The sequence below is a fragment of the Perna viridis genome, chromosome 13 (assembly GCF_037379345.1).
Source record: "Perna viridis isolate PV_CMFRI_1.1 ecotype Kerala chromosome 13, ASM3737934v1, whole genome shotgun sequence".
Lineage (NCBI taxonomy): Eukaryota > Metazoa > Mollusca > Bivalvia > Mytilida > Mytilidae > Perna > Perna viridis.
The window spans coordinates 26,748,350-26,768,122 of record NC_142457.1 but is presented as its reverse complement, the minus strand read 5'-3'; the positions used below and the strand labels follow the sequence as shown (position 1 = coordinate 26,768,122).

At 32.6% G+C, this 19,773-nt stretch overlaps 1 protein-coding gene across 1 annotated transcript in view; it reads left to right on the top strand.

The window, feature by feature from the left end:
- LOC148600139 (scavenger receptor cysteine-rich type 1 protein M130-like) overlaps nt 1-19,773 on the top strand; it is a 51,214-nt gene that overhangs the window by 10,740 nt on the left and 20,701 nt on the right. Inside the window, exons 8-18 of the mRNA XM_088556979.1 lie at nt 944-1,091; nt 2,962-3,140; nt 3,701-3,848; nt 5,520-5,695; nt 6,262-6,409; nt 9,921-10,099; nt 11,319-11,463; nt 13,440-13,606; nt 15,777-15,924; nt 17,051-17,235; nt 17,709-17,856. Of these exons, the coding sequence (XP_088413105.1) occupies nt 944-1,091; nt 2,962-3,140; nt 3,701-3,848; nt 5,520-5,695; nt 6,262-6,409; nt 9,921-10,099; nt 11,319-11,463; nt 13,440-13,606; nt 15,777-15,924; nt 17,051-17,235; nt 17,709-17,856 (1,771 nt within the window). The remainder of the gene's footprint in view (nt 1-943; nt 1,092-2,961; nt 3,141-3,700; nt 3,849-5,519; nt 5,696-6,261; nt 6,410-9,920; nt 10,100-11,318; nt 11,464-13,439; nt 13,607-15,776; nt 15,925-17,050; nt 17,236-17,708; nt 17,857-19,773) is intronic.

Here is a 19,773-nt window from a genome sequence, read left to right as displayed (position 1 = left end):
ACAGAATATTTGTCAACTTATAAGAGCTAGATTTTATATATTTCCTTATTTCCCAAATCGTTGGTTTCACTTATTTTATGATCTTGGAAGTTTTAATGCCGCCCATGACTGGTACTTTTGTATATATATTAAATATGCCGAAGACATGATGATGTTTCCATTTTTTATTCGATAACAATGTTTTATCAAGATATTTCGTTAATATAACCTTATTGTATTTAATGTCGCTTTGCTTTTAAGTACCAATGCAACCAAAATAAGACAACGTCAATTATTTAAGATGAATCATTCTGTAGAAAAAACAACTATACAAGCGATGCTTTGTTGTATTCTGTATTTTACGTAATGGTATTCAGATTTGAATGTTTGTGAAACCCATACATACATCTCTAACTTAAGTCACTAAAATTCCACAAAGTATAGAACGATAGCTGTTGATAATATGGTGTACAATCTTAACAAAAAAAACATTTTAAAATGTGACAACCCAATGAACATCAAAGACTTAATGTGGTCGGAAACTATTTTTGAATAGGGTATGTAAATCTTGTCATGTGACTTCATATTTTCATGAGAATGGGTCTTCGTCTACCATTCAAATGCAATGGAGATTCATCTTTAAAAGTAAAATATTGGGGGAAAAAATGTTAAGAAAAACATAAAATAGAAGATTTCGTATTGTAATGCAGCGTTTTGATTTCTCGGAAGTAAACAATAAAGTGCAGATCGGTCTTCGGATTTTAATACGTCCTTCATCTCTAATTCCGGTATCAAAACTAAAACGAGACATACCAACCCTATAGAAATAAAAGTGAGTTCGGTGTGTTTGCTATGTACGAAAAATCTCCTTATTGATTTTTTGTATAAAGACTGCTACTAAAAATATGTTTGTTGTTCACCTTGTTAAAACATATACTTTAACACATGGTTATATTTTTTTTAGGTTCCATTCGTTTGGCAAAACAATCCAAGACTTCCGATTACATAACAGGTAGATTAGAAATATTGCACAATAATGTTTGGGGTTCCGTGTGTGCAAGTTATCAAGACGATGCAACTGCAGCAGTTGTGTGCAAACAGCTTGGAGAAAAGTAAGTTAGTGAAATACGAACCTTTTGATTTTGGTATATAACTATGAACTTCAATTCGATCTAAAACTCATTAAAAGTACTAAAACGGCCCACAGAAAAGGTTAGTTATAACCTCTAGAACAGTTCTAAAAGGGTCTTAGAGCAGTTCTAGAGCCAGCTATGACAGTTGCTCTACTAGCATCAGCTCTTCTGAGCAGACTCTACGAAAATAGTTCTACCAGTGGATCCGGCTCTACTGTTTTGACTGGCAGAAGAACTGCGTCTAGAACTGTTCTAAATATGTTCTTTTGACAGTTTTAGGACCCTTTTGTGAGAGGTTAGAACTGATCTAATTTGTACAGATAATTGAGGTGATTTTATAGACATGATATATTCTATTTGAGTAAAATATTCCTGCCATCTGATTAGTAAGCTGGATATGAGACCATATTTCTGTGATAGACTCGGGGATATTGAAGTTGACAAAGAAACTTAAGTATAAGTTCACAAAATATTCAATAACTACCAATGGTAAAATGATTCTTGGTGAAGAAAAAGACATTCTGCATTATATAATGTGTATTTTTCACATCTGTTATGCGGATTTTTTATTTGGAATATGGTATCATATTCCCTGTCATCCTTTTATATATGCTTCTCTTACGATTATTACAATTTGGAACGCTAACAGGGGATATATACAATATCTACTTTACGGAGTTGTGTTAATTATGATTTAACAAAGAAAACAAAGGTGTGTTGTAGGGTAAGATGGTTTGTTTGTTTAGTTTAAACATTTTATTTCCCTCAAAAGAGGGTATTTGATTTGCTTGTTTACTTGAAATTTTGGGAATGAAAATTTATTACTATGTGGAAGCTAATTATAAAATAATTCGTTTAATTTAAGGATGTCTTCTGGTCTCAATTAGGACTTTTTGCCAGATGATTGGGATCCCCGGTTCTTACCCAACTAAATGTCCTAAAAATGATGTCCATTACCGCTGTGTTTTCTTTTTCTTATATCATTATTCTGATTCATGGGGTAAAATGTTTTTCGTATTATTGTTATTTTACAAAATTTAAAGAAGGTTAAAAGTTGATTATGCAAATAGAGGAAACAAATCAAGAGGGGTCCTTTTTCCTGCAAAACTGTCACTCTTTATATCCCGAGAACGAGGTCATTAACATATCAATTTCATTTGGCATTTTTGTTACAATATTAAGTGTCTAAAACCTTTATCAAAAGTATAGAAACCTTGTTAATATAAAGTTGAACAGCGAACATCATCAATTGAAAATAATGTTGACTATGACTTGTTTTCAGCACCAAAAACGTCCGCTATTGGTTTTATCAATATAAAATACTTGAATCGAATAAATCATCCAATTCCTTGGCACATGGTGAAATGGGGAACGGAGAGGAGGTACGGGGATAAAGAATGGGAATCTGGAATGTAGAAAAGGATGGAGAAGTCGGGATAGGAAAGGGGGTGGGGGAATCAGAAATGTAGGAGTATGGAATGGAGAAAGGGATGAGGAATGACGATTTTGTACGGTTTGATTTCGAATTGGGATCGATAACTGTTGAAACATATACATTGAATTAAATTTGATAATGTCAATATTTAATAAGGAAGAATTCAATGTGGATTGAATGTAGAGATGTGGAGTTTTCTATGGTACTCAATCGGTAAAGCTGTATTGGTTCATTTTATTCCACATTCCGTTAAACTGTTTCACTGTGTAGGGTACCTAACATTAAATCCTGGGTATGATCAGATGAGACTAGGTAATAGATATTGTAAATGAACAATTTCCTTGGTGCTTATTCACAACTTCAACTGGTTTCATTGCTATTCTTTCTAATACATTTCATTTGCGAATGCTTCAGGTATCTATACTCGGCAAGTTTTATTACGCCAAGTCATGGACAGTATCAAATATGGCTGGGTGACGTGGCTTGTAATGGTACAGAAGATTACCTCGGTGCTTGTTCACACGCAGGATGGGGGAAACAAAACTGTACTCATACTAATGATATAGGTATCAGCTGTTACAACCGACCGGAAGGTACTGACATTAAATAAATGCACAATTGTTTTTTTTATTGTTTCACTGATGTGTCAAATCGTTGATCATAATACATTTCAATGGTTCGGGACTCATAAAAAAATACTCCATAAAGCCGATTAACCAATAATAGTAAGCAAGGGAACCAATATTCTGGCAGAAATCGAAAGAATGATATCCAGGGACAAACACCTGACATGGAAAACAGACACACACAACAAAGAACATAAAATGAATACAAATTACACACACAGTAACAAAGTAAATAAACAACTGGGATCCGCTAAGATCTGGTGCATGAGCCAATGCACCAGAATGGTAAGCGTCCTGTTCTTTGATTGTAGGCGCAGCAAATATTATCGTAAAATCTAGATTTTTTCATTGATAGAAATATTTCCTTTTTTTAAATATAGATTTTGACTATATGTGTTTATTTGTTTTTGTCTATTTTTTTTTGTACTTCTACATTTTGATTTCTAATATCATATTCACGTATCTTTAAATGCATTTTATTTTTAATGTCCCATCATATGTGCTTCGGCGTGTCTCCCATTAAATAGAAAAGATACGGTTAAGTTCAAGAAGGCGGACCGCACACTCAATATACGGAAGACTAGAAATCAATCGATATGGAATCTGGGGAACTATATGTAATCATCACATCAACACTGCAGCGGCACAAGTTGTTTGCAAGCAGCTAGGGGAAGGGTAGGTAGACACATTTATGCGGTAGCATAAGTTCATGTCTGTAAACTTTGTAATCACACTTGATATCCTAACCATACCTGAAAATAATTATACAATTGGGAAAAGAACAATTTTATCTAAAACTTCATAGGAAATTTTTCGATATTATCGCTATTTTGTTGAAAATCCCTTTGATCTTGCTATACGATAATTTTCAACCTCACGCCAGTCGAGTGAGAATAAAAATTATTGCTTGTTTCTATGTCCTCAAGTGACATACAATCAACAGCGTAGGAATATTTGACGACCCAAATAATCATAATCGTATAAAATAATGACTAATTTGTGGCAAAATTTTCTAGTCTACAATGGAAAATGTTTAAATACATTAACTTACTCGATTAGAATGAATAAATTCCAAAATCATTTAACAAATTTTATACACGTAATAATTAACCGATTTTTTTCAAAAAAAAAATGTATATCACAGCTGCGCACATACGCGACGTCACGTAGCACGTCGCTGAAAAATAGTCCCGAAAGTAAATTTTGCAGTGCTTATAAAACTTAATTAGGTCAAGAAAACTAAAAAAAAAGGAAAACTAATGTATTACAATTCAGCAAAACAGCGATAGTAAACAGATTACTAAATGTTTTTTTCATTCGCGGGAGTTTCTCATGCTCATCTCGCCTCGCGGCATAGCCGCTCGACTAGATAAGCATGAGAAACTCCCTCTCGTTGAAAAATAGTAACTACATTAATAGTACAATCTAAATAATTCTTCCTTAAAAACACAACCACTAAATAAAAAGACTGGTTATGAGATCTGTAATTGTTCCTGAACAAGAAATAAAACTGAGTTTGGAGGGCTATTGACAGGCATGAATCACCTACTGTCTTTTTATGAAGACAGCTACTTAAGTAAAAGATTATAGCTCTAAAAACGGTCGGTGTTACGGTTTAACAGTGAAACTTTTCTAAACCCTACCTGTGATTCTATGGAATACTCTCTACACAAGACAATTTTTACATGTATGAAATATGAAACCGAACCATTCTTAAAGTCCAAAAGGGAATCTGTTTCGACAGGTTTCACAGTATTCATGAATCTGTAATAAAACTTGATATTCGGTCTCGACAAGTTTTACTGTAAATTTCGACAAAATTCGACAAAACAGAGCCATTTCAGTTTTTGTTATTTACGGGTTGAAACGCAAAAACATAACTGACGAAAATAGTAAAATTCAAGAAAACTTTCAGTAGATTTTGCAAATAAGACAGATTTTAAGATAACAATTTTGAATGAAAGGATAAAGAAAATGATAAAAAAATGTAGACAAAATATAATACAGTACACATTACTCTAACTGGTTAAAGATATATTTTGTGAGATATTCCCTTACCGTAACACACTCCGAAGTCTACATGTAACACGCATACCACTGCGCCATATTGAATTCAGTTTTACACTCCTGGTAAACAATCTCAATAGGTAAAGACTCATTCTTAACATTGCAGTTATATAAGAAAATTGGGTTGATAGAGGCGAACGGAGCAAATAAAATGAAATACATTCCTATATAAATCGTAAAATTACATTTTGTGTAACTAAAATTAGTAACGTAATTTTTAACAAAGAGGAGAGAAATGATACAAAGCAGACCATTTAAACCTACATTCTTATTTTGCAGAAGAGATTATGCCTCTTTATACGTTCCAAGTTCTGGTAGTGGCCACATTTGGTTTGATAACGTGGTTTGTAACGGTTCTGAATCAAAACTCTTTGACTGCTTACATGCCAGCTGGGATAAAAGTAACTGCACTCATAATAATGACGTAGGCATAAGCTGCTTTTATAGAAAAGAAGGTGATAAAATAATCCATCAGATAGTAGAAGACTTTCTTATGAAGCGAAATTATATTTCACTTTTAAAGCTTAATAGCGTGATCGGAATATAATATATATTGGAAAATATGATTTTGACAGTAAATCAATAACACTTACTTGTATCTCTCTTGTTTTTATATTACAGCTCTTGATTGATATAAACTTCCCATGTACACTATTTGCCATCGAGTGTCCTACACACTATCAAACTGAATTTTATATTCTAAACTTCTCCAACATTAAAAATGTCATTCATGTCAATAAATACTTTAAAAAAAAACCCTTTCTCCATTTTCAACCTCCTTTTCCCTTTATAAAATGTCCAACTCCCCAAACATCTAATAAACCATTGAGTGGAAATTGTTCTCTATGCAAGTATTGTAAGTAGTTATGCCAACCGTACCGTGTATAACCATCGTTAAACATGCAAAGCTTTTTGTAATATAATTTTTATTTTGTTTGATTGCTGCATGAAGTTCATCATATGATATAAAGCGTACTAGAAAGCATAGACATTGTCTTTAATTTCATTGAACATTTTTCAGTAAAACTAAGGTTAAATCCAGGGAAAAAGAATGTCCATAATATTTATAAGAGGCTAGAAGTGAAATATGAAGGAGTCTGGGGAACAGTATGTAATAGGCACTTCAACCAATCAGCAGCGGAGGTCGTTTGTCGTCAACTTGGCCAAGAGTGAGTTTAGTTTCCTATGTAAATATTAGTGTAAAAATCGGGGTTTCGGGAACAATTGTGTATGCTCAATGCATCCTAGTCTATATTTATTAATGACAAATTTGCGTTAAAAAAGTAAATTTTTACTTGAATTTTTTGTTTCTTCAAAATTTGAAATTTCATCCTTAATTTTCATAAAATACTATCATAAAAAAGCAAACATTAAAAATATTTATCCCTCTCATACTATCCCCATTTCCCATTTACCTTTTCAAATTAAAACTACTGTGCAATTTATGATTTCAGTTCATACAAATTACATATTTGTATTGCATTAATTCAAGTTGCATCCGTTATAGCCGCTAAATAATTTCGACAATTTGTAATTGTTTAAAAAATGAAGCCTTACTATACTAGTATTGACTCAGCGTGTTTTGAATAGAATGTAATCTTATTTCAATAATGGCTCAAAGAATGTTAAATTAAAGTTGATTATATCCCAGATTTCAAAACTACTTATTTGAAAATTAAACCCGACATGTTGCTTTTAGTGCTTACGTTATGAAATTTTAAAACTACCTTTAACAATTACAAAATTAAAATGTATGCCCACCAGCTTCATGGTTTTAGTAACATAACTTGTGAAAGAGATATAATTGGAGATTCTAGCGGCAATCCAAAATCAAAAGAATGCAATCCATGACAAAGACGAAACACAGAAAACATGCACATACTACACACAACACAAAATGGCCCAAAGTATACGTACAAAATAACTAAAATAATGCACAACTTGGACTCCACTAAAAACTGGGAGCATGAACTAGGTGCAGCAGTAGAGTAAGCGTCCTTTGCTTTTTCTTGAAAATCTCACCGATTTACTCATAAAAAGTCAAGTCAGTGGAAGACGAAAGAGGAAATGAAAACTATGACAATTGGAACAAATCATTGCAGATTGATACATACTAACAATCTACGAGTTTATGATGACGACCATAAAACTTCATGAGTTGTGATATGAAAAGTCAAAACGCATGGACTGAGAGGGTGCTGCTACAGATGAAAGGAAAGTTGACAAAACGGAATGACATTTCAATGCGTTTGTCTTTTTGTTTTTGTTTCTGTTTTTAAAGTTTTCCTTTACCATCGATATGTAAGTAAGGTCAAGATATAAGGCTGACTTTAAGTCTTTGTAGTGTCCTTTTATCTCAGGTTCTTTGTGTAGATTCGATGTATGAAGTCCCCGAAATTGGGATTGACGAATGACGTCATGTATATAGCGGAAACTGAGATAAAAATATCCGGCCAAACGATGTTCCTTTATTTGGATAAAGCAGCTATAAAAATCAGATTCATAAGAGTGAAAGATAAAGTCAGCAAGTAAAGGAACACGATCTGTTCTCATTAGAATACGACCAATTGTTCGTCCAGTACACTGCACAACTATATATTTAACTTGGTGTTTCTAGGTATCCGCCCTAAATAGCTATCTTTGGACAATTTGTTTTCATGAAAACCATCTAGGTGAAATGTGTGAAAATTGTTCTCAATTTATATTAAACGAATGTTTTGTATAGTTATTGATAATTTTGGATTCTTTTTTAATTAAACTGTATCTGGAAAATTTTGCAAATAGGAACGAAGTGCTTAACAGCAAAACAGTTTTAACCCCACATGAAATCAAATTTAAAATGTACCTCCGTGTCCTTGTTTTTCTATGACTTTTTGCTAATAAGGGATGCTTGACATAGATTTTTTTCTTCAATCTATGCCTGTCCTTATCACCTTTCGTTACAAAAAAATCAATTTTAGCCTACTGTTAGTTAAAGTATTGTTATTTTAAGTATTTTTCCTTGTTGTAGAAAAATACAAATAATATAAATATGTTATGTCTAAATAATAATTGATCAACTAATCAACTATTGTGTTGTATTTTATAATATGTTAATTTTGATTTAAAAATTGACAAGTTGTGAGTTTATTTTTTCCATTCCTAATTTATGATTTTTCATATCCATATTTTATATAAATTAAAATGTGTCCAACATTTCATATAAATTAAAATGTGTCCAACATTTCATATAAACTGTAATTCCAACGATTTATTTCAATATACACAACGCATGTATACAATCTTGTCTTAATGTTCATCCAAACCATGAAATCGATCCGATGATGTAAATGTTCGATGCAAATTTGGTTGTTTCATAAGCGGAATAAAACCACTTCTGATATCTTTTGCAACGTTTTAGCACTCTGTAAATTTATGTTGACCACTCGGCCAAGTAGGCTGTCTAAAATGTGTCGTCAAGTTGTATGTTAAAATAGGCGCTAGCATGCAAATATCGAGATGACAAATATGTTTCACCTCGCCCCAGTCTGTACTAATATATAAATTAGATATGAAGATATACCCAGTTAATGTTTTTTTTTATTCCTCCAGGTCTAATATATAAAGTCGTATAGGTCCACTTAATATTTACATCCAGTTTCTGGTTCATGAACTGGCCAATCCATACAGACTGGCTTGTTGTATGGACTGGTCATGCGGACCAGGTGTACGGGGTTTTTTGATAAAAGTTTTACGAACTGGCTATATTTAATTCAACTGTATTGACCCTTGGGACCAACACAGCCTACTTCGAACTTATATCGTGGCATGTACAGAATTAGCCTGCTGTTAGTTACACTGTTGTACTAACTACTAAGATCTAACTCTTCGTTTTAAAGCTTTCAAACACTTATTTATGTATACAGTTTTGTTGTATTATGAAATATATATTTCGATGGGGTTGAGTAGTGTTTAGAATGGTTCACACATTTGAACGTGTTCTGAAAATCGATAAATACGCGGGGCAGTTTTAGTTTAGATCCGCTTATTCGCAGACAGATCTTAAACGCAAAAATGAAACTGTCATGAATATTTTTCAAAGAATATTATACTATGATTTTGGGCCGAACGCAAATGTTAAGCTGCACGAAAGTGGATTGATTACAAAAACCGCGAAAAAATAAAGCTCGAAAATTTCCCGGTAGACAGTATTAAATGGATCTTTGATGTTGCATATATGGTTACATGTATTCTGATCATCTTTTCTACATCTAAACTTCACTTCGGTGACTGACCTGTGTCACCGTATATCGTATTCTAAGTTTCGACCCACGATAAGATTTGATATTCTAGCAGGAATCACTTATTTAACTAAACCTATATTTGTGTAGCCTTCCTGGCTGCGTGTTTTAGGTCTCTGGGTGTAATCCAAGCGATGTTGCAATAGTTGTCACAGCAGTGTGAGCTCAAAACAAAAGAAGTGAACAAAAAAAAAAGAATAATAAAAATAATAATCAACCAAAAATAAAGCCAAACAAACAAACATACCGACAAAAAGATTTTAACTTCACAGTTCTATCATCTTTTTGAAATTTGTTATCATCTGTGCCATAGAAAAAGCATACATGATTGATTGAGGATTTATAGAGTAATTAGCAGTCAGAAAAGTATACGTATTCATTTTTATCTATTGGCTTTAAGAACAAGCAACGCTTCCTTCTCGCACGCACAAAGTCCTGGGAGTGGTCAAATATGGTTGAGTGGAGTGGTTTGTGACGGTTCTGAAAAAAGGCTGAGCGACTGTTCTCATTCTGGCTGGGGACAAAATAACTGTACACACGCCAATGACGTAGGTATAACCTGTGAACATGGGACTGAGGGTAAGTGAGCCATAAATTACTTTCTCTAATTTTAATTATTTTTACAGCTCCGAACAGGCAGGAGACTTAATGTTGGTCTCTAGAAAGATTCAAAATTTTCGTTGATCGGTCAAAATAGAAAGTGCGATTGATTGGTGTTTAATTTTAACGCATTGTCTTTAAAATCCAATTGGTCGAAGGCGCCATAGTAACGTTCCAAACATTGTTCTCCCATAACAGGTCTTAACGTAATAGACAGATGATAGCTGATTCACAGTAGCCAGATTATACCAGGGGAGGGTTGAGATCACGCCAAAGTTCCTTAACTCCGCCGCAGTTTTAGCGCTTGTCCCAAGTCAGGAATTTCTAGCCTCTGATGTCTTACTTCATTTTACTTTCAGTTTAGTTTTATGTCCCTCGAGTATAAAGGGCAACACTATTGCTGTACATGTGTATAATATTGTTCTATAGTGTGGTGTTAGAATTTCTTCGTCTTTCATGGAAGACCCATCAAGTATGTCCATGGTGTGATACAATAAAAATACAGCTTTTGAATTATGTTATCATATACCGCAGCCTTCCCCATGTTCCCAATCCCAAATGCCAATATGAAAATTCCAATCCCCCAGAATCCAACATGTATTTGCCTTTATTAAATATTTACCTTATCAAATGATTGCTTTATATCTTAAATAATTTAACGAGGTATGCATGTGTGAAAATCGTTGTCATTATCGATTATACCAAACCTGCATCGATACAGGTTTTGCAGGGATGATCCAATGTATTGAGAAAATAACCTTCAGTATTTCCCTTTGATGTATATTTTATCACTCACAACTTCAACCCTTCTGTCGTGTTTTAACCATTGTTGAATTCGGTTAATGATCTGATATTTTACAGTTTTGTTATTTATATAAGACAGTGCTAGCAGTCACTAAAAACCGGCTACTATTTATCGTGTTAAGACTTGCTCATAATTCACATAAAAAACTCAGTTCAAAGACTTAACTATTCTACAACGCATGTTTCATTACCAAGTTGTAAACCAAGTCATATCGTACTTATTTTAAATCTCCATTCTCCATAAGAGAATTGCCATATAAAGGGGCATACTGATAAATATATATAATGATAATATATAATGATAAAAGATATGCATTAAAATATGTCTTACTGGCAAACTGTGTTAAAAATCAAACAATTTTACCGCTTTTCTATATTTGGTTTATTCCTACAGGAGAAATCAGATTAATTGGAAAGACGTCCAGATTCTCCATTGAAGGCAGATTAGAAATATTTCATGATGGGCTCTGGGGAACAATATGTGGCAGTGATTTCGGAAAAAAGGATGCAAGGGTCGTGTGCAAAAAGCTGGCTAAAAGGTACAACATATTTTAATAAAATGGGATACAAACAGCTCATTTAAAATATAGACTTCAAATAACATCTAACATCTGTAAATAATTCAATTTCCATAGAGAACTCCCGCTTTATAATGAAAACATTCCCGTTCCAGATAAAATCTTTGTTACAGTTGTTCTATCTTTCCTATACGTTATTAAACAGCAATTCAATTTCAGATGAAACACGCCATCTGATTGGTAACATGTTGTCCATCATCTCATAAACCAAATTTTATTATATGACTTTGATAATAAAATTAAATCATTATAGATTTCAAATTAACACCATCTAACATCTATTAAGAAACCATTTCCCATAGAGAATACACGCTTTCAACTGAAAATATTCCCGTTCCAAAAGATCCAAAGATCTTTAATGCAGTCTTTTTTTATCGTGTTCTATACGTTATCAAATAGCAATTTTATTTCAGATGAAACACGCATTTTGTCCATCATCTCATAGACCAAATTTTATTACATGACTTTGATGACTGTTTTATTTTTGGTCTATTCAAAATCAAAAACCTCAATGTCACGTGGTGCACTCTGAAAAATGTTTGCACCACGTGATTGATACTTTTTCTACATAGAAAAAAAGTTTACCATGAATAAATAAATTGCTGGTTTAAAGCAAATAAATAAAGTGTACATCTCGAATGAATTAAACCAATTTGACCATTGAGCCCATTTGTAATCTCAATCAACAACACAAAAATTAAATTAAAAAAAATTAAATAAATAATAATAAAAAAAATAAAAACAAACATACAACACAAAACTAAAACAAAATCAAAAACAAAAACTTGCAAAAATAAAAACAAAAGAAAACAAACCCAATCACTTTTGACATATCCAACATAGAGACACATATGGTCGCGAATCGTTTTAATTCTAATACGCTATTCTACCGTTTTGTGTGCAGTGCATGAACATATTGTATGATACATTTGTTAAAGGACGGCCTACCTGCAGTGTAGTAGGTAGTGTTATTTAAATAGCTAGTTTAACGGCTTGATTAAATTATGAATTATATAGCTGAATCGATTTGCCGCTGGCGGTTCACTGAGCGCTCAATTGTTCGATCCTCGGTGGCAGGAATGTAATTTTGTTCATGATTTTCTGTTACATCCATCAGAAAATACTGCTTTTGTGTAGCTTGTGAGCTAGTTGTTTGAGAGTTCTACATAGAATCAAGCCTTTTGACTTGGCTACAAAGTTAATTCTTTAGCTGAATTGGTTTGTCGCTGTCTTGTCACTTAGCGGTCTAGGTTCGGCAACGGTGTAATTGTATGAGTGAAATGATGATCTCCCGTTATATTGCGTTGTATTGGAACCCATGACTGGCCAAAAACGCGTTCAAAACGAAATTCATGTATTTTGTTTGAAAGACTACGTAACTGTAAAACGGCACAGGATGGTTATATTACCTAAATAACATGTGTTTGTCGATAAATAGAGATAGCTAAAATATTACATTTAATAAATTAGTAACACATGTGCAATGTGAGACAAGAATGAAGTGTGGTCAATGTGATTCACCCAAAAAAAATAATAATAATAAAAAATAAAAATACATAATTGTACAATATTATCATTACAAGGATTTGGGTAACATTTAAGTTGCTCATTTACTTTTGTTCCTTCGTACATATTGTTTTGATCATGTATGTTATTCGTTGTGTGTTTCTGTTGTGTATGTCAGATCTTTGTTCCTGGATTACACTCGTTTTATATCCGCTGGAATCTTGGTTCCTTTGATTACTTTTTCTTGTAAGAAGTTCATTCAAAAGGGGGAACGGTCAAAATCTAAGAAATTTATCTTAGACAGTGTTACGATGAGCAAAATTGTTCGTCAAATATTTCAAATCTGTATTTACAGGATTTAGTACTAAACATATTATGCACCTTCATATTTCCTTAACAGCTATGTAATGTTTTTTTTTCATTATTATCAGGGATAGTCTAGCTTCTACTTACATAGCAAGTGGTGGAACTGGTCCAGTCTGGTTAGATGGCTTAGCGTGCAGTGGTAAAGGAAGAACACTGAAGTGTTCTCATAGAGAGTGGGGAAAACCCAATTGCGATCATTCATATGATGTTGGAGTCATTTGCACATCAGATGGTAATGACAATACTGTTACATATAATTCCGAAAGTTTCGCTTTATTTTAGTATTGCAAAATATTCGATTGACTTTTATTCGCAAAAGTTAAAACTCGCGTTATCGAATTGTAAACATTGATGAACATAGATATTAATCAAGGTCGCTAAAATCAATATCGGATATTTGTGTTAAATCCTAATAATGTTGGCACGCAATAATTTCTAAAATGAGAGTATACTGGTTACAATTGAAAAGGTTTAAATCTACAATATTTTGTTATGTATTCGTTTGATTAATACATATAAATACTATAGTTCTATTCCGCGTTTTTATCTGTATAGTTATGTTCGATTAAGACAATTTAGCAAGTGTCATATATAAAAAGATAGGAGTTGGTGATTTCATATTGTAACATGCTGTTGCAACCACACCGTTTTATTCAATTTTGGTTTTCTAAAAATAATGTAAATGCAGTGAAACTTGTCTAAACTGCACCCGTTTGGGACTCCAAAAATTATTCGGGTTAGATAGTCGTTTTTAGCGAGGTTCAAAATAAATTGAAATTGATTGAAAAGTATTTGGTATGTCCAAGTTGTCGGAATTTTGGGAGGTCAGGTAACAAGCGTTCCACTGTAAAGATATCTTATTTGTATAAAATTGAAACATTGAAAATGTCATCACGTTTGTCGTAAAGTTTGGTCAATAGTTTTCCTTTACCATAGAGTTCAAAGTGAAGGTCAAGATATAAGGCCGATTTCACAGTAGAAACTATTGGGTTATCTCAAAACGGACATGTTGGAATAAATAATGAAACATTCCATAATAAATATTTTATTTCTATAAAAAAATAATAATAAACAAATATTTGTAGCCTTTTCTGGAGTGTATCACATTTGATTCTAACAAAGTCGCCAAACGATTATATTTGGTAAAACATTCAAAATCGAACCGTCAATAAATCAGCATTCTATTTTTACCAGAAATTTTCTGTCATCAATTTAAATTCATTTCGAATATGTGGGAAAATAACATAAACTGCCTAAAACGAACAGGTTATTCTTTCATCAATTCTTGAATATTTTGAAAAAAAATGAGTGTCGGTCTCATCCCAGGGATTACATGAGCATGACATCTGAGCATGAAAACGACATGACAAATTTAAAATCTGATGTTATGGTACTTTTTGAAGATAATAAAAGGAACTTATGTTTTACGCCTGTGATCGGGAGTTTCGTGTCTATTTTTGAGTACGTAACGGGACTTCATTACTCACTTATGGTCTTGTTCTTGTTTTTTTTTAATTTTTGACTGAAGTCGTACGCTTAGTGTCAGGGTTTTTTGTTTAGTATTATTGTCTAAAACTATTTGAGGAACATTAAAAAAACGTTTGTGCTCTGATTGTGTCTAGTTACATGTTTGTGGTCAGGGTGGTTGTTACATTTATAAACATAATTAACAAAATATAGTTTTGTCCTTTTATGTCTGCATCCAAAGACGGTTTTAAGTACCAGTCCATTTAAAATTCAGACACTGACTATGGTACAGGTGATTCATGGTGCAGAAAAACCGACGGAATAAACAATGTTTTTTTCGATCTTCATATGCTACATTTTTAGGAAACATAAGTCTTTTTCGTATATATATCCCTACTTCTCGGAAAATCGTGCATTTATCTCCCACTAAAACCAACCAAATCAATGCAGATCAAGAACGATAACTCCTGCAAAGTGCTAATTTCATGTACAATCTATATAAATTGTGTCTCTAAAGGGCAACAGCCAAATGAAAAACTAAGACTGGTTATGTGATCAGTAACCGTTTCTGAACGAGAAATAAAACAGAATTCGGTGGGTTTTGACATGCATGAATCACCTTCTGTCTGATTTTTAGAAAGACTGCTACTTGATTATTGATATTTTAATGAAAAGTAGTGACATACAGTACTGTGAGCAGGGACAACTGCAGTACACACATTTATTGCATTTGAGGACTATGATGGACATGTTTAGGTTAAATGTTTCATTTTATTTATTACTTTAGGAGTACAATCTATAAGTAGAACGGAAACAGTACAAACATTATATTTTATCTAATTTACTTCATGTACCCTTACTTAAATAATCTTCTGCCTTATTTAACAAAATCAGACAAAGAAGCAAAAACAACATAAGGTTGTAAAATGTTTTAGGGGCCATTCGTTTAGCTGATATATCAAGGACTTCTCACACTGTACACGGCATACTGGAGATTTTACACAACACAGATTGGAGAACTGTATGTGCACACTTTATGAACAATAAAATTGCAACAGTGGCGTGTAAACAGCTAGGGGAAAAGTAAGTAACACAGCGATACACCTGTTTCAGCTTTTCCTTTTTTTCCTGTTATTTGCAGCTGTTGTTTATATATTCTAACATATCAGCATACTCATTACTTGTCTTGATAGTATTTTACATTTTGCTTGTTCTTGTAACTGAATGCAGTTTGAAAATGTCAATTTAAAGCATACAAACAAAACATTACGCAACATATTCGTATTGTTGTATAGTTGTGAGTTGCTATGACGAGAGAAACTATTACGCTCCTGACGGGGGTGTAAATGGTTGTATTATCAACTGGGTTACCTGTACATTGGCAAGAAAATTTGTCAATACACTGTTTGTACCTTTAATATCAGGAAGTTAGGAAAATAGCATCATTGAAACGTAATTTCAGTTTAATTTGTAGATGCGATTGATAGCATTACAGTTGAATAATGACTTCTTTTCAAGAAAGAGATAACCAAAACAGTCATCAGTGTGATGCCTAAATATTTAAAAGAATAACATAATTAGTGCTACAAATAATTTATGTGTCAAAAAATACAAATGTAGTAAATCGAAACAAAACTTTTAGAAACCATCAGAAATGAATTGTAGGGAATTAAAATCAAGATTAAATTAAACAACCAAAGCGGAGTTCAACAAAACGACATTTCACAGTTTACATGCATCACCATTTTTACAAACGCCGGACATTTCTGTCAAAAATATTTCGGACAATAGCTATTGAAAGCGTGTGTTAGGACAAACATTAAGTAACATGATTTAAGGAGGTAGACCTAGGGTAAGGGACATAACTCTTGAAAATCATTGGAACGTTTGTATTCAGAAATTTACTTCAATTTTATGTAAGCATCAAAGAAACATGGATTGATTTCATTCAGATTCAAATGAAAGCTTGATAGGCTTTGGTGAATTGAATATGATTTTAATTGTTATGTCCCCTACCCTAGTTCTACCTCCTTAAAGCTTATTTGAAAATTATTGTTACAAAAACAGGGCTCACAAAATATTGCTCTGATAGATCTTTAATATCAACTCAGTTGTTTAGTATGGTTTTGTCATTATTGATATACAGCATCTAGACCGGCTACCATTGATTTTTTAGTCATTATTATTTATTTTATTCCGCATTTGTCAGTTTCGTATATTCTGGAAGTTACATTGTGCCATTTTTTGCTCGTGGGCGATATCAAGTGCGGCTGGATGATGTGGGTTGTAATGGTACAGAAGATTACCTCGGAGCTTGTAGACATTCAAGCTGGAGACACAAAACCTGTTCAGACTATTATAATACAGGTATCAGCTGTTACAACAGATCAGAAGGTACTTATAAATAAACAACAAACAAACAAACAGACAAAGGGAAAACGTCGGTTACCTAAATTAACACCATAAATCATAAAGAGAAAAAAACATGAACATATTTTAGTTTTTGGTAAAGCAAAAAAGTATACTTTATTTCTAACACCAATTTACTACTATTTGGGAGTTCTGATGAAAAAGTATTGTTTGTTATTGTTCTTATAACAATTATCTGTTATTGAATACAAATATATTTTTTGCTAATTTCTGTTGTAAATATTTTTGGTTAATTTATTTTTGTATTTTTTTTCATTTCGTTAATACTGAAGATAAAACAAACGGTTTAACTTAAAAGAGGACAAATTAAAGAGAGAATATTTCATTTCATCTAGTAGGTGCTACAGAGCCTTATACAGCCTCATCCTTTTTGTTTGATATTTTGACAGCATTTATTGCTATCTGTTCGCCTATGTATAAACATAATAACGTTTTAGAAATAGTACGGCTTCACCCAAGGACAAGGACGTCTGACTCAATATATGGAACGTTAGAAGTTTATCGATTTGGATTCTGGGGAAAAGTTTGTGGAGTTCGCCTCAAGATTGCAGTTGCAAAAGTTGTTTGCAGACAGCTAGGAGCAAGGTAGATTTCTATTTAAATTATCGGAAAGTTTATAATTGTTAATCTACATCGTTCGCAATATCTGTATTACCCCATGTACAATGGAACTTGAAGCTGTTTCAATATTTTTTTCTATATCTATATTTATTCATGCACACACAGTGCTTAGGAGAAAATAGTAATAAACTACTGATAAGTTAATTCTCTGCTCCTTAGAAAAAAATATTCTTCCTATTCTTGTCTGAGCAACAAAACAGGAAATGACAAAAATAAGTACAAATTAACATTTACATGTACATAATGTACATTAGTACATATTGTAAATAGTAAATATTGGTCGCTTGCAATTTATGTGAATATACTGTCTCAAATAATTTATGTGAAATTCTTCTGTTTTTCACTTCTTTTTTTAAATAATGAAATAAATGTATCTTTCAAATATACATTATTGCACTTTTTATTTCTTTTGTTATTTATGTCGATGTTTATCCTTATACACTCCTTGAAACGTTCACGTTTCCCATTTTAGCGTTTGTGTAACATTGATCATGCGTTTACACATCGTTCGTTTAAACGCACCAGAAACGCACGATAGTAGTATTTGTTTTAACGCACGCCGGGAGCGTCCGTTTAAGCGCACAATAGGAGCGTTTGTTTAAACGTACGATACGAGCGTTCGTTTAAATGCATGATAAAATTTCATTAATTTTACGTTCTTTTTTCTTCCTCTTTACTTGTCAAAATTATTATTTTTCATCGTTCGTCTATCGTGCGTTCAAAGTAAGCGCGTTCGTCTATAGTTCTTTTAAACACACCTTAAGAGCATTCGTTTTTCGTGCGTTTAAAAGCACGCTTGGAGCGTTCCTTTCTCGTGTGTTTAAATGCACGATAGGAGCGTTCATTTAGCGTGCATTTGGGTATCGTGCGTGCATGAAACCTAAACGTCTCAACGAGTGTATGTACGCTTAGACAATAATTAGTTTTAAAAGCAGAATAACAGTCTCTAAGTTTTCATAATTATATACACTCATACACCACCTTCAAAATTAAATGAAAGACGGAACACGTAATTCCAAATCTTCTTTTGATCTTAAACAAAAATAAGAATAATAATAAAATGCTTCAAACATTTTGAACAAAACCAGTAGTGCAGTCAATGAATATGTTTATTTTTTTATTTTCAAATCCTCATGTTATTTATTCAAGTTGCTAAATAACAAAGGAACCTTCCAGAAGTAAAAACAGGATCCGTTTAGGAAGGTCCTTTGTTTAAAAGATTTCAAAATACATTTATTAAGTAAAAAGCAATATAATTAGCTTTTATATTTATTCCGGACTTTTAACGGCACTTTTTAACTGTTTGATTCAAACAGGTTGCAATTTGTAAGGTTTATAGAGACTTTTATAATGTTTGATTTAGACAGGTTTCCCTTATATGGTAATGGAATATTTTTCAGTGTATTGGTTGGTCAGGTTATATTGTATATAAAGCTTTAACCTCAATATATTACCATTATTAGAAATTGCAGCCAATAGTTATGTCATGATAGGGGCCAAGCGCTTTTCATATAAATATACTTGACTAGGCTCCTTTGTTCATCAAATCATAGGTTTTTGTTCGTTTTGTCGTCTACTTCGGACACCACTTTTTTATTCGCAAATCGGATATTGTTTTCAGAAAAGCAGAGGACTCTTACTATGCCGTTTAATCTTGTGCATGTCCCAGTTATTAGCGAAGTCTGAGTTGCTCATTTAACTTCGTTTTATTTTGTACGTGTTATTTTTGGTTATTTCGTTTTCTTTGTTGTGGATATTTTTCCCTTTATCTAAGGATAACAATCATTTGATTTTCATTCGTAGTTCCCCTGATTTTAAGTTCATCGTTGTGTTGGTGCACTTTACCATTAAGCCTATGAATACAATTATAAAGTAAATTTA